The sequence below is a fragment of the Equus przewalskii genome, chromosome 7 (assembly GCF_037783145.1).
Source record: "Equus przewalskii isolate Varuska chromosome 7, EquPr2, whole genome shotgun sequence".
NCBI lineage: Eukaryota > Metazoa > Chordata > Mammalia > Perissodactyla > Equidae > Equus > Equus przewalskii.
Genome location: NC_091837.1, coordinates 14,828,957 through 14,853,037, shown reverse-complemented (window position 1 = coordinate 14,853,037; position 24,081 = coordinate 14,828,957). Strand labels below are relative to the sequence as shown.

The 24,081-nt window shown below is 47.5% G+C and overlaps 1 protein-coding gene and 1 long non-coding RNA gene across 7 annotated transcripts in view; one reads left to right on the top strand and one right to left on the bottom strand.

Moving 5' to 3' along the window:
* Positions 1-6,472, bottom strand: part of LOC139084715 (uncharacterized) — a 52,087-nt gene extending 45,615 nt beyond the window's left edge. For all 3 annotated transcript variants that reach the window (XR_011542364.1, XR_011542363.1, XR_011542365.1), the window contains exons 1-2: positions 6,132-6,472; positions 5,558-5,694 (exon numbers count right to left, since the gene is read on the bottom strand). This is a non-coding gene — a long non-coding RNA (uncharacterized lncRNA). The remainder of the gene's footprint in view (positions 1-5,557; positions 5,695-6,131) is intronic.
* A 391-nt stretch (positions 6,473-6,863) lies between these two features.
* MLEC (malectin) lies at positions 6,864-21,792 on the top strand. 4 transcript variants are annotated; one of them, XM_070628705.1, is made up of 5 exons: positions 6,864-7,021; positions 13,929-14,107; positions 14,694-14,870; positions 14,975-15,032; positions 16,206-21,792. In XM_070628705.1, exons 2-5 carry the CDS (start codon positions 13,943-13,945, stop codon positions 16,433-16,435), a joined length of 630 nt encoding a protein of 209 aa, XP_070484806.1. In that variant the 5' UTR covers positions 6,864-7,021; positions 13,929-13,942; the 3' UTR covers positions 16,436-21,792. The 4 variants fall into 4 exon arrangements, with proteins under 4 accessions (XP_070484806.1, XP_070484804.1, XP_070484805.1 ...); XM_070628703.1 differs by having other exon boundaries at positions 6,896-7,523; XM_070628704.1 differs by having other exon boundaries at positions 6,906-12,968.
* Positions 21,793-24,081: the final 2,289 nt, after the last annotated feature.

Genomic DNA, 24,081 nt, shown 5'->3' with positions numbered 1-24,081 from the left:
TTGTTCTGGGGCAAGTTTTGATAACTTTAATTTAAGATTACCAACAGGCTGAGAAGTGTAGTCAGGGGTGGTAGATGCGGGAGCCTTTTTTAAATGAGAAACATGAATCCATGAGTCGATATCTTTTAACTTTGTAGCACAAGGATTAGTTAACAGTATCTGATATGGTCCCTTCCAGGGAGGCTGGAGGGAGTCCTTATGGAGGTGCCTTTTCCAATAAACCCTATCTCCAGGTTGCAGGCTGTGGTGTTCAACGTCTTTATCTCCTGGGAACACGCTGTGAAGACGGTCCTGCCAGTCTTTTGGTTTTTTTGGAGGGCTTGTATTAAGCCCTTATGGTCCTTATGTCACCACCAAGTAGACTGGATTCAAAGGCCCCCTGGTCCAGTCTCTCAGTCTCCCAGTACTAATTTCAAACAGTGAAAGTTTTTATTTCCCGAAAGGAGTGGATCTGAGATTTAACAGTACTAATGGGAGAGCTTTTGGCCATGGCAGATGGAAAGATTCCGTAAGTTTGGCCAATTGGGTTTTTATAATACCATTGCTTTGTTCCACAAGGCCAGATGATTGAGGATGACAGGCACAGTGAAAACGTTGCATTATTGGCCAAACATGATAAATAGAAGCATTTGTCCAGTAAAATGAGTCCCTTGTCACTGTGAAGTTCTAAGGGTATTCCCCAATTTGGAATAATTTTTTCCAACAATATTTTTCCCACTGCCTAGGCCATAGCTCTCCGACATAGGAAAGCTTCAACCCAGTAGGAAAACATACAAACAACTATGAAACATATTGGTACCCTTAAGATGGTGGCAACTTTTCATCCAGTTGCCATACCTCAAAGCATCCAGATGGCAAAGGAAAATGTCCCACAGAAGTATGGATAGGTTTTCCAGAATTACGTTTCTGACAAATTTGACATTTATTATAGATATGAGCAGCTATTTTAGGTGAAGGTTTCTAATAGTCTTGCTTTTAACAAAGTATCTTTATATCCGAACTCCGATGAGTCAAATCATGCATATAACCAAGGATTTGTTCCTGGAGGCAGTCAGGGAGGACCGGCCAGTCATTAGGGCCATACCAGAGGCTGGTTTTAGTGTTAAACTGGCAGCATTGTTTGGTCCAACAATTTTTCTCTCGTCCAGGGGCTAATTTTGGGGCCTCCAGAAGAGTACTTTTAAGGTCTCCTGCAATTGCTCTGAGTGGAGGCGATAAGGAAATTTCTAGGACCAGTTTTTCCTTTTGTAGGCCTGCCTGTCTAGCAGCAGCATTGGCCAAAGAGTCTCCTTTGGCTTCCTCTGGATCTGCCATGGAAAGTCCAGGAATCTTTATAATAGCTAACGATTTAGGCTTTTGAATAGCGTCTAAGAGTTCCAAAACATGTGTGCTGTTTTTAATCTTTTGCCTTGAAGAGGTAAGAAATCCTCTGTTTCCAAAGCATGCCAAAATCATGAGCTACTCTGAAGGCAGAGCGGCTGTCTGTATAAATATTAGCAATTTTACTTTCGGCCAAGACAGGCTATAGTTAGTGCTATTAATCTGGCCTAAAGTGGCCATTGGTAATGACCCAGCTTCAACAGTCTCTGTTAGGGAGACAACGGCATATCCAGCCGGTATATTCCTGTCTCATCTTTAAGATAAGAGCCTTCCGTAAACTAGACTAGGTCTGCATTGTTGAGTGGGGTTTCTTATAAGTCTGGCCTAGGAACCAGAAGTTGGTTTGTCAGAGAAACGCAAGCATGAGGCATCTCATGAGAAGGCAGGGGTAGTAGGGTGGGGGGGTTAGTGACAGTGGGCAACAGTAACAATGGGTGGTGATAGAAATAGGATTTTATAGGTTAGTCTGCTGGAGGATAGATGCTGAGTATGACTGGAATTAAGAAGGGCTTCCACTGAATGGGGAATATATATAGTAAGTGGAGAACTCATGATTATTTCTTCTATGCTTTCTAGTAATTTTGCCGTTGCTGCTGTGGCCCTTATGCAAGGAGGAAGGCCTTTGGCCACTGGATCTAACTGCTGACTATAATATCCAATAGGATATATTATCCAACAGGATACAATCTGTGTTGATCTCTGTGTCATTGGTTTAAAACTCCAAGGGCATTTCCTTCTCTTTCATGTACAAAGAGAACGAATGGTAAACCATAACTGGGATATCCTAACGCTGGGGAATCTAGGAGGTTTTGTTTAATTTTGGTAAAGGCTTTCTGGCCTTCTTTGGTTCATGTGAGGGTCTCAGGTTGACTAGTTTTAAGGAGGGAATATAGTGGTTGTGTTAGGGCTGAAAAGTTACGTATCCAGTTAGTCCTAAGAACCCTTGTAGTTGTCATTTGGTTTTTGGGGCATGGAAAAGACAAGATTTCCTGAATCCTATCAGGGTCAAGAAATAACCCTTGTGCTGAAATGAGGTGTGCAAGGTATTTAACTTGAGGCAGAGAGAATGGTAATTTTTCTTTAGATGCGTTATGTCCCCTTTTGGCCAGCTCCTTTAAGAGAGGAAGGCTATTTTCAATAGATGCCTCCTTGGAAGGGGGGTGAGGATGGAGGCCATCTACATATTGTAATAAAGAGGAACCTCGGGAAAACCCAATGTCTGAAACGTCAGCCTTTAAAATATGAGAAAAATAGGGGCTGGCCCAGTGGTGCAGCTGTTAAATTCTCATGTTCCACTTCTCGGTGGCCTGGGGTTCGCTGGTTCAGATCCCGGGTGTGGACATGGCACCACTTGGCAAAAGCCATGTGGTGGTAGGCATCCCATGCATAAAAGTAGAGGAAGATGGGCATGGATGTTAGCTCAGGGCCAGTCTTCCTTTTGGCAAAAAGAGGAGGATTGGCAGTAGTTAGCTCAGGGCTAATCTTCCTCAAAAAAAAAAAAAATCTGAGAAAACTAGATAGAGCTTTCATTGTATCCCTGTGGCATAACCATCCAGGTATATTGTTTTTCCCAGGTATAGGTGAACAGGAACTGGCTTTCAGGGTCAATGGGTATGCTAAAGAAGGCACTATAAAGGTTGACTACAGTGAAGGTTTGGCTGTTGGGAGCAACGGCTGAGAGTAGAGTGTGTGAATCAGGCATTCCAGGATGTTGGGGAACAATATCATTCAAAGCCCTGAGATCCTGGGGGCTGGCCCTGTGGCCGAGTGGTTAAGTTCGCGTGCTCCGCTGCAGGCGGCCCAGTGTTTCGTTGGTTCGAATCCTGGGCGTGGACACGGCACTGCTCATCAAACCACGCTGAGGCAGCGTCCCACATGCCACAACTAGAAGGACCCACAACGAAGAATATACAACTATGTACAGGGGGGCTTTGGGGAGAAAAAGGAAAAAATAAAATCTTTAAAAAACAAAAAAAGCCCTGAGATCCTGAACAAACCTCCCTCCCCACCACGGGGTTTTCAAACGGGAAGGATAGGAGTGTTACACGGGCTAGTATAAGGGATAACCAATCCTTCTGTAGTCTTCAGTTATGGGTTTTATGGCCTTGGGTTGCCTCAGGGTTCAAGGGGTATTGTTTTACGTTAGGTAGGGGTTTTCTGCCATCTGTTTGAATTGTAATGGGCAGTGCAGAATGTATGGGCCCAATATCCGTGGAACTCTTTAACCAAAGAGATTCAGGGACAGCGTCTAGGGCCCACATTTGGGGGTTCGAGATTTAAAAATATTTTCCCCTTTTGAGAGAAAGAAATATGTGCCTGTTGTGCCTCAAGAAAATTCATCCTATAGATGGATGGGAGCTGAAGAAACTAAAAGGAAAGGATGATGCCCATGAACGGGCCCTAGTTGGAACGGAATGAGAAGGGACTTAAAGGATGATTAGAAACCCCAACCATTTGTCTAGTTTGAGCACTCTGAGGGAGGGGACAAGATAGGCTGGTGGGGTTTCAGACAGAATAGGTGGCCTGTGTCCATAGGGGTCTTGGTCACCTCTCTCCCAATGGTGAAATCAATTTCCCCCAACGTATTAGCTTGGAGGAGGGGAAAAATCCCCTCTAGGCCCCGGGAGCACCCCTATTGTGGAGACGGATGAAAGGAGTTTTTAGGCGTTTGTGATGAAATCGAAGAAGGATGGTTCTCTCTTCCTTGAGTCAATCTTTTTGATTTAAAGCAATCCTTTTTAAAATGTCCTGGCTTTTTACAGTAAGAACATAAACCCCTTGGAGCAGAATTAGGACATTGGAAAGGGAGTTTATGCTGATTAGTGGTTAACTCCGGAAGTTGGCGTCTCATAATCTGTGCAGCCTTCTTGTTATTGCTTTTCTGCATAGTTTGGGCTAGCAGATTGGCCAGATTAACTAGGTCAGGAGTTTCCACAGTCTGCCAATATAGATGTTTTTTTTTCACTAAGAGTGCCAGTTCTTCATTTAAGCCATTGACAAAGATGGAGTTAATTAAGGGGTAAGTGGCTGAATCGATGGCAGGAAGGCCAGAATTTTCAGTAAAAACAGTCTCTAATCTGTTATAGTCATCGAGAACAGGTTCATCAGATTTTTGGACGCACTGTACAACTTTTCTCCAAGCTACAGATTTCGGGAAAGTTTTAGGAATAGTCTCATAGAGTCTTATCCCTAATTTCAGTGCATCCGTTCTATCAGTGGCACTTTGCTTGTGAAAATCTTCTAGGGGGTTATCCCATTTGGTCAGATGCATCCAGTTTCCGGCCTGAAGTTCACCAACCAGCAGTGCAATTAGTTGATATAGGTTCTTACGTTTGGATCACAATGTTAAATTCTTTAGCAAACTTGTGGGGTATTCACTAGCCTTGGGGAATTCCCTAACTATGGCCCGTAATTCTGCGTTTGACCAGGAGGTAAAAGAGGTTAACTCCTGTGTCTTCAGGTTTAATTTTAAATAGAACAGGAAGGTCAAGAGGGGCTTTGGGTCCTATGGGGTCTGAGGGAGGTTCAGGGTCTCTGAGGGAAAAATGGAGGTCAGTCACAGAAGGGTCTAAAGGGACAGGAGAGCAAGGAGTCTGAGGAGGACGAGTTTGCAAAGCTCTGACCAATTGTTCCAGCTCTGAAAGTTTTTCAGAGTAATCTGAAATAGCTTCTGAAAGTTTGGAGGTAACTGCCTGAAGGGAAGCAACTTTATCAGCGTTTCTCTTACTGGTCTCTAGGTACCAATTAAAACAGGCTTCCCGTTCATTTTGCCTAGTTTTGTACATTTTTTCTAATTGCATGTGTAAACAAACTAATTTTGGAATATCAAAGGTTCCCCATCTTGGTCAATAAAATTGTAAATTGTCTTGAGTAATATTTTTTACATCGAGAGAAAAATTTACAACAAGAGGGACCATATTCTTTAAATATAAATCCAGCTTGGGTTCCTGAAGGAGGTTCATCATTTGTGATTGTTCTGGAATCAGTGTTGCCCGTCATTGAGAGACGGCTGTTCTTGGATGGCCAAGGCAGGAGGAGATGATCTGGGTCGGGTATGTGCGCTTGTAAAGACCGCTTCCCAAAGCAGTGAGGACAGAACCGGCCAGTCCGCCCAAATAAAGTCTGGTCTGAACCTCAACTACAAAACAATAGGAGGTTCGGATCCAGGAGAACTTACCCCCGAACTCCGAGGCTCGCCAGTGGAAACGCTGGAGAGCGAGGGTCTCTTCGAGGTACCTCCCACGTGTCTGCGGCGGCGCTGCGGGTCCAAGGTCAGTCGCTCTGGATTCTGCCAACTCCTCCAAGAAATGTCAACTGAGGAAAAATCACAGCAATTTAAACAGCAGATTTTTATTAGGCAATTAGAAATGAAAATCGGGAGACACAGATCCGGGCAAAAACCCAAAACGTGCTCCAAAGAAGGCAAGGATTTATAAAGACAAAATAAATAAATAAATAAATAAATAAATCGCACAGGTTGTTTTCCAAGACTCCTGATTGGTGCTAGCAACAATTGTTACTCCTTGGCTACATGTGATTGGTTGCTAAGGCAATCTCTAAGGCAAAAAGTTCTTATCTATAGGAGCATGCATTTTTCTTAAAGGAAAGTCAAGATAACGGTGAGGCAGTTAAAAAGTTACATTCCATCTGGGTCGACATGGTGTACGTGCATAAGTCCCACTTCCCTAATGGTCTCCTAGCTCCATTTTAGCCCCGACGTATGTTATTCCTTTTTTGTTATCGCTGCCCACCTAGGATCTCGATAAATACTTGTGGAACAAATAGATACATGGGTTTTTGCCTTGGCTCTGCCCTAAACTTCCGGTGTGAACTTTTGGGCAACATTCCGCCCCTATGTGGGCCTCAGTTTCTCCATCTAAAAGGCGGGAGTTCGGGCAGCGACCACAGCGTAGGGATCGCCAGTGTAGGAGGGCGCTGGGTAAACTGCCAAAGAGGACAGAGAGAGCTCTGATCTCGCCTGTACCCGACCGCCTCCAGACTGGGCACCTCCCGCTACTCCTCCCACCAGAGCCGGGGAAGTCTAGGCCGGCCGGCGGCGGTCGCCATGGAGACGCGAGTAGCCTGGAGCCCCTCCCCTACCAGGCCACGCGTTTCCGCTGCGTTGGAGCCTTCTGATTGGGCGGCCGTCTGGACGCTACCACCAGCCCAGAGCCTGCAAAGGGGTGGGGGCGGGGTCTTGTCCTTGTGGGACTCTGGCAGGGAAGATGTGTGCACGTGGCCTTTCTGGGGGAGGATGGGTTTTCTGCCTCACGCGGGGAAAAATAATCTCAGGTCGGAAGAGCGTTCACTGCTTCTTCTACTAGAGCTTATATTCATGCCTCTCCCTGAAAAATGAAGAGGGGGCGGGAAAGTCGGCAACGCCCCCTCTAGAGCCTATTTGGTCCCAAGATCTGGAGCACCGGAAGTGCTGGCGACGTGTCAGTGCGTCCTATCCTAAACCTTCCCCCTATGCCACCTTTCCTATTCAGCTGCGGGATCCCGGGGCCGCCTGGGCGCTGCACCCCGCCACTTCCGTATCGAACCGCCGCTTCAACCGAACTCCCAACCTCTGCGCGCGCTCCCTCTCGTGCTTGATGGTTGGGCCAGCGCCGGGGGGTAGCCACGCCCTTTCCCGCGCCTGGTAGCCAATGGGCCGGCGTCTCCTGGCGGGGTGGTGGGTAATTAATGAGGGCCGGGCGCTGATTGGCTGTAGAGTCGTGGCCGGGGGCTGGGCGGCGGGCTAGGTTGTTCCTGAGGTGGGAGGCGGCACCCGTGGCTGAGAAGGAGGCCTGTGAGCGACATGTCCCCGGCGGCTGAGGCACAGCGGCCCGTGGCGCTGTTTTTCTGAGTCCGGGGCGGCCTGGCGGCCGGCTGAGGACGAGGGTCGGCGGAGGCTGCCCCCGCTGTGGTGGCCGCCATGCTGGGGGCCCGGGCGGTTGAGGGAGCGGCTGTGGCGCTCCTGCGACTGTTACTGCTGCTGCTGCTGCCGGCGCTCCGGGGGCCGGGGCTCGGCGTGGTCGGCTTGGCGGGGGCTGGGCTGCCCGAGAGCGTCATTTGGGCCGTCAACGCGGGCGGCGAGGCGCATGTGGACGTGCACGGGATCCACTTCCGCAAGGACCCTTTGGAAGGCCGGGTGGGCCGAGGTGAGAGCCCCTCAGCCGCGCCGCGGGCTCCCGGGCCTGCCCTGCTGGGCGCAGCCGGCCGAGGGCTGTGGGCCCCGGGGCCACGTCTCTGGAGCGAAGTTTTTCTCTGCAGTCGCTTCTGGGACCTGGTCAGAGCTCAGACCCTGGCGTTGGCTCGAAGCTACCAAGAGCCATCGAGGCAGAGAGTTGGCGAGAAGAGTTGGACCTCGCTCCCTGCATTTTCTTAACCCCTCACCTCCACCCGAGCTGGCAAAGTAAAAACGAGGCGCCCTATTGCCACCTCGAGGCCTCACGGTGGTTCGGTTAGGTTAGGGTGGTTAGGTTAGGGCTGTTAGGTTATCGGTGTCCCTGGCCCGGGTGGTTCTGCTTTCCTATGCAGACAGCTCCTGGTAGATTCCTGCTGACCTAGAAATCGGCCGCGTTCCCTATCCTTTCTGCAGGAGCGGGGCTTGATTGTTAGCCAGAAGAGAAAAGAATCTTCGAAGAGGATGGGCCAGGAAAGTTTGATGGTAGCCTCCTCTCCCGCCCCCTTTCCCTTTGGAGCGAGGAATATGTGAGCTTCAAAGTAGAAGCTGCAGGCCGCCCCTGCGAGGGTGGTTGATATTGAAGCCATCTTGCACGTGAGGCTGCTGGTGTGTCAACTGGGTCAGCCCGAGTCAGATCTGAATATTCTGAGTGCTTAGAATACCATAAGTGGTTCTGAGAGGGGTGATTCCAGCTTATGGGAGAAATTATTTTGAGTGAGCAACAGTTTTTACAGAGCTGCACGGTTCTCAAAGTTAGTGTAAGAATGGCCTGGGGAGTTGATTAAAAATGCCAATTCCAGACCTAGGAGAGTAAACCCAGGTTTCTGCACCAGGGGCTACTGACGTGGGTCATCCCAAGACCACTCTGGGGAAATATGCTCTAGGCTCTGTTTCTTCTATAAGTAGAGTTGGCGAACGGGTTTGGGAAGGAAGTTGCTTGCTTCATATGTTGGAAGGAGACTTACACTGGATGCTGGGTTCAGAGGCTGCCAAATTGGCAATATGCCATCTCCAGAAAAGTAGGAGACAGACCTTCTCTCACTCGTTTTCCACGATGCCCAGATTTGGCTCTTTCCTTTACCAAAGGGTTTAACTTAGGTCTTCTAAGTTAATTGCAATGTCTTGGAGTTTGTAATGTTAGAGAGTGTATTACTTCCATACACGTGAGGGTGTTGGGACATAAGACTGTTTTCTGAAGTTCTGTGTTTGTCTTGGAGTTTATTTAGCCCTGGCATGTAGGTCTTAGTAGCCTGGGTTCAGCTGAGTCAGGGCCCTGGTCTTTAGCAGCTGGAACAGCAGCCAAAGCCAGGCTTAGTAGCAGGAGGTCGTTGCTGTCTCCATCCTGGACCCTTCCTCTTTCTTCATGGATGTGGGCAGGGAGGAAGGAGCCCTTGAGGAAGCTAGAGACGGTTTGTGGACTCTGCCTCTTGAGATAGCTGTGGTGAGGACTGTGCAGATGGTTCCTTTCACTTAGATACCAGGCTTTATATAGGTTACATTATTCTGTTAGGTCCATTGTGCAGAGGAGGAAGCTGACTAAGACCACACAGGTTTAATCCCCAGCTACTCCCCTTATTCAGAAATCCTGGTTTTAGTTTGCTGGTAGGTGGTGTTTTGTTTTTTTCCTCTCGCCTGGTCAGCAGTCAGCCAGGCTGTGTCCTTGGGTTACGGGCTCATGGTTGTAGTCTGTTTGGAGGAGTTTATCGTAACAGGTAAAATTACATGAGAACACCAAAGCCCGTGTGTACTGGAGTCCTGTCTCAGACCTGGCCTTTGGGGCACTCTATAAACGGAGGTTCCCTGCTGCACTCTGTCTGTCAGCTGGGGTGGGAATTGTGGCAGTATTAAGGTGTGGATGGAGAGTGCAGGGCAGTTGTCAGCTTCAGCTTGCAGCAGCCTGTTGCAACACTGCACTTAGCCGAGTTCCTCAGAGTACCATTTTGCTGGCATTAGGTCTGGGGCTGAGATGTGATTAATCTTCCCCTCTCAGGAGGCAGCTTTCTAGTTGCATTCTGTGCTCAGGAGTGGGCACCACCAAGGAAAGTGCAGCTCTTCCCTCTGCCTTCCCTTCTCTGGCACTGTTTGGATAAGGGTGTGCCAGGTGTTTGGAGACCCTTATCTCAGGCAGCTGTTTAGCCTCTTTGCAGTAGGAGCTGCATGTCATATTTCTTTTCCCACATGCCTGTGATATTGTTTCCAGCAGGCTGAGGAAAGTTCATTTGCTGTTGAATGAATTCGAGTATTTGTTGCCAAGTTAATTGAGATAAGGGTTTGGCCTGCTTTTGAACTTGCTGTTTCTTTATAGTGTCTTTGTAGTTCAGCATTCTTGTAACTCTGAGTGGCCCAGGGCACCTAGTGGCTTTTGCTTTCAAAGGCACTTCATGATGTTTATTGAATTTCGTTTGTGCCTCGAGGGTAGCTGGTGCTCATAGGAGATATTGACAACCTGGGAAAGGCGTTTTCAACCAATGTGCTTCAACGGAGGGAAGTACCACTACAGAAAGTGCTTCAGAAGCGCTCCACTTGGGAGTTCGGCCTGCCGCACATCCCGGGTCCTTTTTAACTTTAACATTCTGAGTTCCTCTTGACTCTGAGGAGGAAAAGACCTGGTTGTTTGGCCTGAAGAGGCCATTTCCTCTTCATGGAAAGATACCTGCTAATCATTAGTATGACCTTGAAGAACTCACTTTACCTCTCTGAGCCCTGTTTTCCTTCCTAAGAAAACTTGTCATATTTTAGAAATCAGTGACATGAGTCTGAAAACTCTCCTGTCCAGAGTAGGTTAAAATGTCTCTGTTTTTTTTTTCTTTGCTCGATGACCTTTTACATGGAATTAAAAGCAGGGCAGAACATGGCTCCAGAGGGGAAAAAGCTGGCTAGAGGCCTGAGCCTATCAGATTACTAATTCTGCAGGCTTAAGGAAGACCCTTTCCTGGGCAGCTTTCCTTTCGGGTGGGAAAGGATTTGGCCTTGGGGAGATACAAGACTGAAAGGTAGGATAAGAGAGTCACTTCTGCCTCTGATTTGCTTAAGTCCGTGGGATTTGTTTAGAATTCTCTCCCTGTACTGTGACCTAGGAGGCAGACTTCATTTGCAGGCCCTCCAGGTAGCAGAAGTTCACAGGTAGAGAATTTAGGTAGGTGATGTTTTTTTACATCATTTTACAGGTGAGAAAACACCCAGAGAAAATAACTTCTTCTGCATCACATAGTAGGTGGCAGAGCCAGGATTCAAAGCCAGACCTGCCTTACACTAAAACCTGAGCTGAATTTTTCAAGTAGCCTGGCTACTCCATTGTCTAGAACCAAGAAGCAACAGACATCGTGTAGGCCCTTTGGCCCCCTTCCTTTTTGGTTACCTGAATCCCCGGGTTCCCTACCTCAGTCCATTCAGAATAATTCTTTACAAACTGGCCTCACCTGAGAAAGAAGGGATTCAGAAGAGTATCTGGTGGACAGGAGGCCTAACGCTGGGCTAGTGATGCTGGAGTGCCGCAGGGAGCTTTACAGTGGTGGTCTCATGTAGAACAGGTTCCTGCTTATTCCAGCTTTCCCACGCCTGTGGTTCCCAGCTTTCCAATTAGTTTTTTTTTTTTTTTTTAAAGATTTTATTTTTTTCCTTTTTCTCCCCAAAGCCCCCCGGTACATAGTTGTATATTCTTCGTTGTGGGTCCTTCTAGTTGTGGCATGTGGGACGCTGCCTCAGCGTGGTTTGATGAGCAGTGCCATGTCCGCGCCCAGGATTCGAACCAACGAAACACTGGGCCGCCTGCAGCGGAACGCGCGAACTTAACCACTCGGCCACGGGGCCAGCCCCCAATTAGTTTTATTACTTCCATTTCCGCTTGGTCCCTTCCCTGAACTCCCTGGAATGGAGGCGTTTATTGAGTGCTTATTGTGTGCATCTGCTTGGCTGGCTAGCATACTTGTGTGTCTCTGTGAGGTACTGTTTTAAGTTTCAGTCCTCTCCACGCACAACCCTGTGCGCTAGGTGATATCCCCATTTTAGAGGTGAGAAAACAGTGTGTCCCGTGTCACATAGTAGGTGGCAGAGCCAGGATTCAAATCCAGGCCTGTCTTACTCTAAAACCTGGGCTGAATTTTTCAGGTAGACTGGTTATTCCATTGTGTAAAACTAAGAAGCAGCAGACATAATGGAGGCCCTTTGGCTCCCTTCCTTTTTGGTTAAGTGTCTGAGCTGTATTGTGCCGGCTTCAACAGTGTGCTGACTGTGTACACTTCACTGTTTTTTAGAGAAATTTGTTTAGCTGTGAGTTCGTAAAGGCTAAGGGGGGAAGAAAAAAAATCCTTTTGCTGCTACGTCTCTTAGGATGTGGGCAAATTCAACTTTGAATGTGGCAAATCTCTTAGGAAAGCTACTTGGGCTTTAAAGGGAAATTATTTAAAGGTAATTGCAAGGTTGTTAAGTAGTTTTTGTTCACATGGCTGAGTTGTTTTAGTTGTGGGACTGAGACTGCCACAGGTGATTTTACTGTCAGTTTCTCACTTTTTCCACTTAGGAAGGAAAAAAAGATTCCCCACACATGCACAAAATTTCCTGCGTATCTAAAAAGCAAATCTAGTTAATGTTCCAGATTTGTAAGGATCACGGTCCTCATGGAAGAAGGAAATTCTTGGAACTGAGTTGGAAGAGAAATAGCAGTTGTTTAATCTTTATAGGTTTGAGCCCCAGCGTAATGGTTTGAGCCTGGGAAAGAGCTGGGATGTGTTGGGAGTGCACCCTTTGTAGTGCTACTCAGCTACCCTTCTTTGATTTCTTGAAGAGAAATAGGAAGCAGTAGAGTCAGAAGACAAAAGTGCGCTGAGTTTCCTGTTGCATTGTCTCCTCAGTCCCTCTGATCTCGTGGCTCCTGTTCATTTACCGGAATTGTTAACAGTTATGTTTATTTTTTTGAGGGCTTGACCTTAGCCACTGGTGTCTTAGTTATTCTTTTACCTCCCTTGGAGATGAAAGATCCTCTCCTTTGGAGTTTTGGTGATTCAGAAGATAAAGCTCCAGGGATGACTGCTCTTGGACATCTCCCAAAGGATCTAGGTGCCAAATGTCTTCAGAGTCCCTGTGTGAGATTGGAAGGTGGTCTTTAAATCTTAATTCCAGGCTGGAGGAGAAACTAGGCCTGTGTATGAAAATCACTGCTAAGTTTGTAGTTTGGAAAGGAGATGTATGGAGCACTGGGATGCCTCATTGTGTTTACAGGGTAAAAGAGTCAGAGAAGCTACTCTCCTAAGGAGGAAACGTAATTATTCATTCTGGGGCTGGAGTGTGGTATCCAATATTTGAGGAAAACTGATTAGTTTGTTATGTAGGAGAAAGAAAAACATACAGTCTCATCTCCCACCAAATTTGGGGGGGGGGGGGTGGCAGCAGTAGTTTTCAGCTCTTCTGATTCTGACCGAAGGTAAGTAACTTTTTACTTTCACCTTGCCTTATTCCTTGCCAGTCTGTAAAATGGGAAAGGTGGCTCCCCCAGCACTTGGGCGTCTTAAGCCAGAGGTGCCAATAGGGCCTTGGTAGATTTTCTTTCTCCGCTAGGATGGCTCTAGCCTCGTGGAGAGAGCAGCATGGCTAAACTGCTTTGCAGGGACCTCCCTTGTTGCCATTTGTTCGGTCTGCAAATCACATTGAGTGCTGACTTACGTGCCAGGACCTGTGTTAGGTGCTGGAGATACAATAGGACCTTTTTTCTTTTGGTTTGACTTGAGGGCATGTTCAAGAGGATAGGTGAGGTTGAGTTTCGTGAGTCTGGGAGAAGTATCACATCCTTCTTTTTACCAGCTTTAGAACTTTTTGAATGACAATTATAAAAAGCAACTAAAGCTGGTATCTTATTTGTAGTAAAGACAATGAAGAATGACTTTCCTAACAGATATCCTGTTTGTTTAGGCTCTGAGCTTTTCTGAATGAGAAAAAAACATTCTTTGAACTTAATCGTCTTGTAGAGTTCCTGACCATCCCCCTTGTTTTATGAGGTTTCTCTGAAGCTCTCCCTCGCAGGGAACCAGGCAGCTGTAGCCTAGTGCTTTGTTCGAATAATGAGTTAGATTTGTTCTCTGCCTATCACTCTCAATACTGTCAGGGAGTAGTCATTTTAATGTGCTTTCAAAGAGTTTCACTCTGAGGGTTATGGGAGCTGTTGGGGTGATTAGTGTTTGGTTTCTGTCGTTTTACGCTTCTTTGGAATGGCTCCCTGATCCTTGCCTTTGTGTCTGGTCTGTTTGGAGCCAGGTTTAGAGGGGTGGCCCCTTCCACTGGGAGGGTTGTTAGCATTGCCCTGGAAATGCCTCTAGTGGTTCTGGTGTTTCTGCTCTTCTTTTGTGTTTTGCCTCTGATGTAGTTTCTTTTTGTCTTTTGTCACCAGCCTCTGATTATGGCATGAAACTGCCAATCCTGCGTTCCAACCCTGAGGATCAGATCCTGTATCAAACGGAGCGGTACAATGAGGAGACCTTTGGCTACGAAGTGCCCATCAAAGAGGAGGGGGACTATGTGCTGGTGTTAAAATTTGCCGAGGTCTATTTTGCACAGTCCCAACAGAAGGTGAGGACCGGTCAGGCGTCTGCTGGACCAGTGGGACATTGCTACTCTTGGATATTCCTTTACTATGGGCCACAGAATGTAAGAGCTTCCCAAAAGGGAGGAACAGAAGAGCTTTGAGGAAAGGCTGGATTCCTTCTGCCTCCAGAAAAGCTCTGTCCCATTGCTCACAAGGCTGTACTTACCTTGGGAGTTGGTGACAGAAGGCAATGCCAGAATCCTAGTTCTTGGCAACTAACCGATCCTGTTCAGGCCCTCCTGGTTATCTCTCCCTCCTTGGTTGTCAACACCTTCTCGTTGTTAGCCGCCTTCTTTACCTATCCCTTCCTGTGAATTTCTGTCTTTCCAAGTTGAGCTTTCTGTTTGTATTCTTTGTTCCCTAAGGCCAGTATGAGACCTCCTTGACAGTGAAGGAACAAGGCTTTGATTTGGCTCAGGCAAAGGACTCTAGCCACCCTGGAGTATATCCAGCCCTGTCATTTCTTAAATTATTTTTGAACTCGAAGCGCAGGCAGGTACATGATCTCCAACAGCTAAAGGGGTATGAAGCTGATGGTTTTGACATTGTCTCCTTTTTTCACCCTGGAAGGTATTTGATGTGCGATTGAATGGCCATGTCGTGGTAAAGGACTTGGATATTTTTGATCGTGTTGGGCACAGCACAGCTCATGATGAAATCATCCCTATGAGCATCAGAAAGGGGAAGCTGAGTGTCCAGGGGGAGGTGTCCACCTTCACAGGGAAACTCTACATCGAATTTGTCAAGGTACTGCTCCTGCTCTGCCCTCACAGCTGAGGAGGAGCTCAAAAGAAGGGGTGCAAGGGGAATGTTTGCTTTTAGTAGGTTGACCACTGTTTCCCGTTTCCTAGGGGTACTATGACAATCCCAAAGTCTGTGCTCTCTACATCATGGCTGGGACAGTGGATGGTAAGTTGTGTTTTTGATCTGTTTTTTTGACTTGGGCTGAAGGATATGGTTAAGGAAACCCTTGGGGGCTAATTTAGCTGATCACTATTTTGAAAACACTTAAAGCCAAATTGTGGGGAATCCAGAGTCAGATGGCTAGGATGAAGTATAGCATGGTGCTAGCCCTAAGGTTTTGAGTAAGATCTGGGTTCAAGTCTGGCTGCTGCCATTTGGTTGCTGCTGTTTGGTTTTGGACAAATTCCTTTAACTTCACTGTAAATTGGGATTGACAGTAGTACCTGTTGGTTTGCCCTGACCCTTGTAGTCATTTGAAATTGCCTAAATTTGTCCTTCCTTTGTTTCTTTGACATCTATTTCCTGGGGGCAAAAAGGGAAAAAGGCAAAGGGAGGAGTCCTTTAGTGTTTGGGTATGCTCTGAGAGATTCCAGCATTGCTGGACTGCACTGAACAAAAGTTCACTTATTAATGTCTCCTTCTCCTTGAGATCTAGCCTCGGGGTATATCTCTTTCTCAGGGTTGAGATTATCCTGGCTGTCAGCTTCCCAGGCTGATTTTTGCAGAGAAAGCTTGTGTCTTAATGACTACTCCCCTATCCCACTTCTGTGCCTTTTCCCAGCTCATCCTGAATGCACCAAGTATCTCATCCTGTTCTCTTGATGTCCTCCCAAATGTTGATATTAGGACATCCAGGAGGATGTCTTGCCACCAAACAGATTTGTAGCTCGAATCCCTAAGGAGGAGACAGAGCAGAGGGGTAGTGTGTGCTGAGAACTCAGAACTCTGTGGATCAGCTTTTCTTCAGTTGTTGTGTGCATCAAAAGGGAATGTTGGATTGTGGGAGGGAGGAGGAAGGATTTGAAAAGGTTAAGTTTTGTGTGTTGGGTCATTGTCCCTGTCCAATCTGGTCCTCTCGGGGCTCTGAAGAAGTAGGGCAGGAGGCAGGGGAGATAGTGTCCCTCTGTGCAGGGCTTGTACTGCTTTTTAGTTAAATCTAGAGAAGAGTAGTGTTTGCAGCAATCTACTATTCTCTAGGCTGGAGGCTATTTCTGTTACTTTTGCTCCTTCCTGTGGTTAGGTCATAGGGTCTCTTTATTGTGGTTCATTTACTGCTCTTGAAGGTCTCACTTAAATGTTGTGGGTCTTACTTAAAAGGTGTTCTCTTTCTTGTGTCAGATGTACCAAAGCTGCAGCCTCATCCAGGATTGGAGAAGAAAGAAGAGGAAGAAGAAGAAGAAGAATACGATGAAGGATCTAATCTCAAAAGACAGACGAATAAGAACCGGGTGCAGTCGGGCCCCCGCACGCCCAACCCCTATGCCTCGGACAACAGCAGCCTCATGTTTCCCATCCTGGTGGCCTTTGGAGTCTTCATTCCAACCCTCTTCTGCCTCTGCCGGTTGTGAGAACAAATACCATCCTGAACAGGGTGGAGGGTTGTGGGAAAGAAACCAAATGTGTTGGTTTTGGTTTCTGTATTTTTCACAGTGATTAACAGACACACACACACAAACACACACACACACACACAAATTAAAGGAGGTGAAAAGAGGCAGACTGAATAGAGAGCTGCCTTCAACCACCACCTGGTCCCAGACCTGCTTCAGTCCTAGTCCTCTCTTTGTGGCTGGCCCCCAGCCCTCTCTTTCCTCTCTAGGGTACTTAGGGTAAGCTGGGTCCTACCTGTTCAAGGATCCTCATCTGTATACCTAGTGGAGAGGACTCTGAACTCAGCAGACATGGTTCTATTTTTGAGTTTAGAAATTAACAGCAGGGAAATGTCATCTTATTACTTGAGAAGATCAGCCCTGGGAGTTGGGTATGTTCTGAAGTTGTGTTCAGATAAGTTTTCAGATGTCCTGGGATTGAAAGTGTGTGTGGTGTGTGTGTGTGAAGGTGTATAATTTGTATGATAAAGATGAAAATGGAAGGGGGATTAAAAAAAGAAAGAAAAGTACATACTTCCTTGCTTGGAAGCCTTTCTGGTTTAAGCCCAATGATGGTTCCACCTTAAGTGTTTGAGCTTTGTCGTTGCTTGTCTTCCTGACATGGGCCAGTTAGAGGACTGTCTGGTATCCAAGACGCTTAGTTTATGTCAGGTCCTCAAGTTGCCTCTGACTTGTTACCACAACAAATCATTTTGATTTCAGTGCCTGTTGGGGACTTGATTTCCTCTCTCTCTCTTTTTTTTTTCCCCCTTAATCTGGCTCATTTGAAATCTCTTCTCTCTCTTTCAACCATCCCACTAAGTTATTGCCAAGAAGGGAAGGAGACATGGGGATTTGGGGTTCCCTCTGCTTGAGTGTCTTATCCTCCACCACCTCACCTTGTTGGTACCTCCCTCCCTGGATCTCTGAGCCAGCAGCAAGGAGGGCCTGACCCAGCAGTTCTTATACTGGCCCCTTTGTAGGGTTTTGCTGCCAGGGGACAGGGATGCTTTCCAGCCTGCAGCAACGGAACACTTGACCTTAAAAGTCTCTTCTGGTCTTTGGATTAGAAAAGGCTTGTGTTAGCATAACTTAAGAGCAACCTCAGAGACTTGAGCCCTACTAAGTGACCACTGTTTAGAGTGTCTAGTATCTGGTGTTCATTTATTCCCATGACCTTCTATGTCACAGTTTAACCAGTTTTGGTTTATGCCTAGAATTGCCCCAAGGAACTAGACTGATTGTCCATAACTGGCCCAGTGACACTCCTCAGTGATCTTAATAGTATGTCCCTCTGTCCTTTCATTTCCCCATCCAAGTAGCAGTCAGGTTCTTGGTGTAACAAGGCTGAAAGATTGCCAGTCGGCCATAGTCCTGGCAGCTCTGACGCCAACGGAAACATCTAAGTGTCTGTCTTGAATTCCCTGGAAAAATTTTTGCAGGAATTGAAGCTTCCCTGTTCCCGTCCTTTCCGGTCCCTGTCATCTTTTTCCCAGTTAGGGCAGCAGTGAGGGAGGACCCAGGCAAGCTACAAGGAATGTTATGGATGGAAGGCAGCAGGATTAGCTTCTCCTTGGGCTGGAGCAGCACAGAACCTCAGACCAGGCCCATCTTTTTAGGATGTGTTTAATTTTGAGGTGGTCTCTTTGGATCTGTTTTTAAAGAGCTCCATATATTTGAAGTGTTCATTACGTGACAAAGTAAATAGCCCTTGGGCTCGTGTCTTGGGTTTTGGCTCTTAATGAGTTACTCCAGGTCAGCGTTTAGTTCTTTGAGAGTTGTAGCCCTTTATTTTAGCTGTGACTGAGGCCTTGGTATTAGGGTATTGAATCGGGTAGCTGGATGGTGGCAGCCTGAGGCTGCAATCAGAGGAGCACGTACTAGAGTGCTTCACAAAGCTCCGGGCTTTAAAGGAGGATGTCTTGTAGCCTTGGTCCTAGGGACCACCAGCCTGGGGCAGTGGACATCCTGACTATTAATTGGGCTTTTGACAGTGGCTTTGGTTGCCATTCTGTCACAACTCCCCAATGCCATAGGCCAGTGCCAGGGAGTAAACAAGATGAGGAAGGAGGACTTGCTGCCTCTATTTTGCCTTGTTTGTTGGTTTGCCTGGGTCTCTGAGGAAGGAGGGGTCCCCGCCTCCTCACCTCAACCCATCCTTTCAGTGACTCAGAGTCTCAGAAGGAAACCCTGGCTCCTGGGGCCATTTCCTAACGGTACTGTAAGCCAAGCATCTTTGCTTCTGCCTCTGTTTCCAAGCCCACTCCTTTCCCCTGAGCTCGGGGATAGGGATGGGCACCTTCCTCTTTGGTTGTGTCTGAAAGGAAGGAACATCTTCCTATAGCTCACAAAAACTAAAGAGGAAATGAGGAAACAAGAAGTAGTGTGGTGGGGGCTAGGATCGTGTGCCCTGGAACCAAGCCTACCCAGCTAACAGAGCTGCCCAGGGCTGGTCACAGCTGGCTAATGATGCTGAACTTGAAAGCTTTTTTTTTTTTTTTTTTCTGGTTCCTCTAGGACGATGTAGGTACGTGAAGTTTAGGTTAAAGGGGTGGGTTGGGGCACTCTTTATTTTTATTTTTGTATTGTGTGTGTTAAGAAGTACCCTGTTCATCTTTTGCTTTTTGCACTGTTGTTCCCATGTCTGTATTTTGAGCTAGTGCCAGGACTGAGAGGCTGCGCTGTAGGGAGTCTGACTGGCGTTGGGGTGTGGTGAGTGATACCATTTAGGGGTGGGAAAGGGAAGGCCTGAGCTGTGTCCTAGTTTTTAGATCCCCCTGAGCCCAGCTGACCAAAGCCAGGAGCGGATGGCCAAGGTGAAACTCCTTTTGCCAGCAGTGTGGGCTCAGTTCTGTTTCTGGGGAGACCATGCAGACGTCTGCTGGAGGCAGGCAGAGAGTCTACAGTCTAGCTCCTGTTGGGGTCAGGGGCCAGCCAGCCTCTAATTGGACTTTTTTTGGCTCCACTCATGCTGACTATAACATCGTGCCAGGAAATTATCTGTGGGACCCATGTCCCCTAAACCAAATCCATTTTTCTGAAAAATCTCCACTATTGAGGAGAAGCTGCTCAGTTGAGACCCTGACTTCTGGTGACTTGAAAGGTGGTTATCTTCAAGTGGTAGTTAGACTCGGTCTGACCAGTTGGTGTTAGACTCCCAGGAGGACCACAGGGCCTGCAGAGTCACCTGTTAGTTGGAGAGTGTGATCTTGTTTTCTTGTTCCCACTGTTTGCCTGAGAGATACTGGCCTGAAATTGGGGGGATCACATCAGAGGTCACTTAGACTTTAAAGAGGTGGGTGAAGTTCGAGTTAAGTTTACCTCCCCCTTTCTGTGCCTGGGAACTGTTTAATCCAGGTTTAGATTTGTGATTTGACTTCTTTATCTTTGTGGAGAAGCTTCTGTTTTAAGGAATTTCTCTTCTTTCTTATCCTGCCTCTACCCTCTCCTAGGAAGGCCTGGCCATGGCTTCTAGAATCTCAGTTGAACTTTAGAAAACAGCAGGAGTATTTTCCCTTTCCTAGCACTTAATTTTCCTTTCCCTAGAAATCAGCTCACCTTGGGAAATCCAGGGAAAGAATCAGCAGGTTCTCTGCCCTCCCTGGGGATTGGGGAAGGACCCACCCTGGTCAGCACAGTGCCTTTTCCTCTCCTGCTCTGAGCCAGGGTGGGCATTCTCTCTAGATTCAGGTCTGGGCAGGAGTCTTACAGTCCCTGCCATAGGGCTGCTTCCCCATCTCTTCCTCACCCTTCCCTTTCCTAAATGGCTCTTTCCTAATTCAAGTGTCTTCTTGCCTCGAGGAACCTTAATGGCATCAAGTGGCAACATGTAATATTGTCCTCCATGCCTCTCCAAAAAAACCTAGGAGAGCAGGTGAGCTTTCCAAAGTGACAGACTAATAGATACTCCTGTTTAAAGACAAAGGGGTGAGGGGATATGCTTTGGGCCTCCTTCTACTCTGGCCCCCGGGAAGGAGCCTGGGGTAAGGCTAAGTGGTAGTGCAGAAACAGAACCAGAAACATCCAGGATCTGTTCAAAAGTCTTAGAAGAAATCTGCTTCTCATCTATGGAAAGATATAATTAGGGATCAAAGAGCTCTAAGAAAATTGCAAAGAAGCCTTAATGTTAAAGCTTCAGAGAGATCAGAGTAATTTTTCCCTTTCAGTCCTAGCTAGGACTCTTTCTGTATTTAGACTTCTCCTGGGGCAGGGGGGCTAGATTTCCTCATTTTGTTACAAGACTAGATTGGCACCAATGGCTCAGCTGCCCAGCGAGGACAGATTTCTTCTTTGTACGTGGGTGGCCTGCTGCTGATCTGGTTTGTCCTCCTCCAGCTGCCTTTTGGCTAGCCAGCTTTAGGTTGCCAAATCACTTTGATAAGAGCAGATGATTTGGAGACTGGCTGGGTTGGCAGGAAAAGAGCAGGATGGATCTCTTGGGACGGGTTCCCCCCTCCAGGATTATAAGAACAAGGAGCCAGGGTTGTGCTGGCAGCCAGGGAAACAGTAATGCCTGTTGGAATTGGCAGAGAGGGCCTTGGCATCTCTCATATCCAGGCAGTCTTGTGAGATGGGGGCACGTAGCACCAGGAAAAGCAGAACTCCATTCTCACCTCTATTTTGAGCTTCAGTGCTTTATTTCAGTATGAGGAAAAACAACAACAAACTGAAGTGCGCTTTCCGTCCTTTCAAAGGATAACTGTCGGGAAAGGAGAGCTGAGTTGCCAGGTGGGAGGGGAGAATTGGCAGGGAGAGATGTTACAGCAAAACCAAGAATGAGACATTCTTGACTCCTCTCTTCCCTGGTATGTCATGATCCAGGGAATGAAAAGAAATTTGACCCTGGATTAGTTCCCTCCTTGGATTTTCCATCCACCAAGTTCTCCCACGCTAGGAGCAGCTGGCCATTCTGAGCTCTGGGCAGTCTCTTCAACCACTGTTGGCCTAACCTGGCTTGTCAGGAAATCAACCTCGCCCCTCCAGATTGGGCCCGGTTGCTCTTTTCTGTACCGAGTACTGGAGGATAGTGTCAAGTTCTTAGTAGCCCTTGTAGCTCCCACTCTAGATTCTCATCCTCTCCCTGCCGAGGCCAAACCAACTCTGTCTGTAGCCACAATGTGCATTTGCAGCGGCACAGTGAGATGTGGTTGAGGGGCTTTGAACCTGGCTGGCCCGGGGAAAGCAGTAGGGGTAGATAGAGCTGTCTTTCCTTCTGGGCTATCTCCATCTGTCCCTACCCCTTCCATGCCCCACCCTACTCCCACCAAAAAGTTTAAAAATCAGGATGTTTTTCACTGTCCATTGCTTTGTGTTTTAATAAACAATTTGCAGTGACACTGTGTGTTGCGATTGAGTTTGAACTTAACTGCAAAGACGTGAAGTGATGGGGTTGGAAGAGGGGGACCCAGGGGTTCACTTGGCTGCAAAAGGTTCTCCTGTGACGAGGCAAGGAGCTCTTGTCCATTTAGCTGTTTGTCTCTTGCTTCTCTTTTCGCCGGGATGTTTGGTTAAGGGAATGAAGTTCTATAAAACCCTGCCTGGCCATTTCCACCAGCAGGGCATTCAAGGAAAAATAAACAGTTACTTTGTTTTGTTTCCACTTTCACTGGAACGCCAGGCCATGACTCTCACTCCCAAGGCACACTGAGCTTGTGGCCGCCTCTCCTCTCATCCTTCCCTCAGCCTCCACGATAGCCTCTGGACAGAGTAAGCCACGGGACTGTTTTCTCTGCACTCTTCTTTTCTGCTGTGTTGTCAGTGTGGAGTATGCATTGGGAAGGAGCAGAAAGAGCAGGAAGGATTTAATTTATCTGCCACATCTTACAGCTGAGGAACATGAAACTCAAAAAACTTCAGTAATTTACTCAAACCTAGTCAGTAAATGGTCAAGCCAGGATTCAAACCCAGTCTATCTGCCTGCAAAGCCCACGTTCTTTTGAAGATTGTAAGAAAAATAATTTTAGCCACCATTTATTGAGCCCTTGAATTGGGCTAGGCACAATGCCAAGCACTTTTACTGATGTTATCTCTGTTTAGTCTTCAACAAACCAGTTGGTATTAGCTTTTAAGTGGTGAAATGACTTGTCCAAGGCCACACAGCTAGCACAAGGCAGAGCTGGGATTTTACACCAGGATTCTTGCTCTTCATCATTGCTCTATTGCCTTCCCTTTCCCCATGATGCTGTGTGATGTGGCATCAGAATCTACCTGCTGTATTTCTCCAAGCAGGAATGGAGGCTTCTGGTTTTGGGAGAGGGAGGGAGGAGTTCGGCCTCCTTCACTCAGTTATCGCTTGAAGGGCAGAACTCAGCTCCAAAAATGAGGCCAGTGTTGATGGAGTCTGTTCTCAGGGCCCAAATAAGCCAGGAGGCCCACATGGCCTCTTTCTTACCTTGAGCCCACCCGTAACTGGAGTTCTTTACTAATTTAAACTTAGCTGTTACTATTTCAAGTGGCTTTACATGCACTGCCAAATGGGGAAGAGACCTGAAGAAGCCCTGCTCTAGGGAGTTGCAGGCAGGGAAATTGTCTGACAAGATCTTGGGCCAAGTGCTGGGGGGTGGGTTAAAGCACTCCTTGGGTCCAGATCCTAATCTTGCTAAGGAAATCAGGCTCCCGGTTGGCTGGAGCCGGTATGTCGGACCTGTCTCCATTTTTAGTACCCTACCCGCCTCCATCCTCCATAGAGGAAGAGAGATGAGTTTTTCCAACATTTACTGGAAAGCTTGTTGCTGTAGCAGTGGTGAGGGTTCAAGGCAGAAAGGGGTGGAGCCAGGAGTGGCTTGCCTCTGCTTGCTGGCCACCTGAGATTCTAGGCACCTCACTGCGGTACTCTGGCCCAAGGGTCTTAGTTTTGTTTGTTGCCAACTACTTATATTAGTAAAAAAATAACCCCGCCTGCTTTTTGGCTTGGGCCTTATACTGAGCCTTGCTCTCCGGGGTTTCCTCACTGCCTCCACTTGAATCCATCTGTTGCTTCCTCCAGGCCTGGTCCCCAGCTCGTTTCCTCTCAGCTCTGACTTGAGTGTTCTTTTCAATCACTGTACACTCCCATCTAGCTCCCTGGCTTCTCCTCATCCAGTGTGCCTGCCCTCAGCAGAGGGGTCCTGAAGAAAGAGGCCACTTCAATATGTCACCGTAGTGATCGTTCATGAGACACTCCCTGACACTAGTATAGTGCTATTTTTCTCTGGTTTTTATCTCTTCACAACAACCCTAGGAAAGACGTGTAATTCCCCTGACTTAGGAATGAGGAAACAAAGGCCTAGAGGGGATGCACAGTCTGCCCAAAGTCACGTAGCTAGCAAGTGGCAGAGAGAGGGCTGGCACTTGGCCCTGTCTCACCTCAAAGCCTGTGCTCTTAATGCTATGATACGCTATTTTTAAAAAGCAACCTTTGGGGACTGGCCTGGTGGCGCAGTGGTTAAGTTCGCATGTTCTGCTCCGGCGGCCTGGGGTTCGCCGGTTCGGATCCCAGGTGCAGACATGGCACCGCTTGGCACACCATGCTGTGGCAGGCGTCCCACATATAAAGTAGAGGAAGATGGGCACGGATGTTAGCTCAGGGCCAGTCTTCCTCAGCAAAAAGAGGTGGATTGGCAGCAGATGTCAGCTCAGGGCTAATC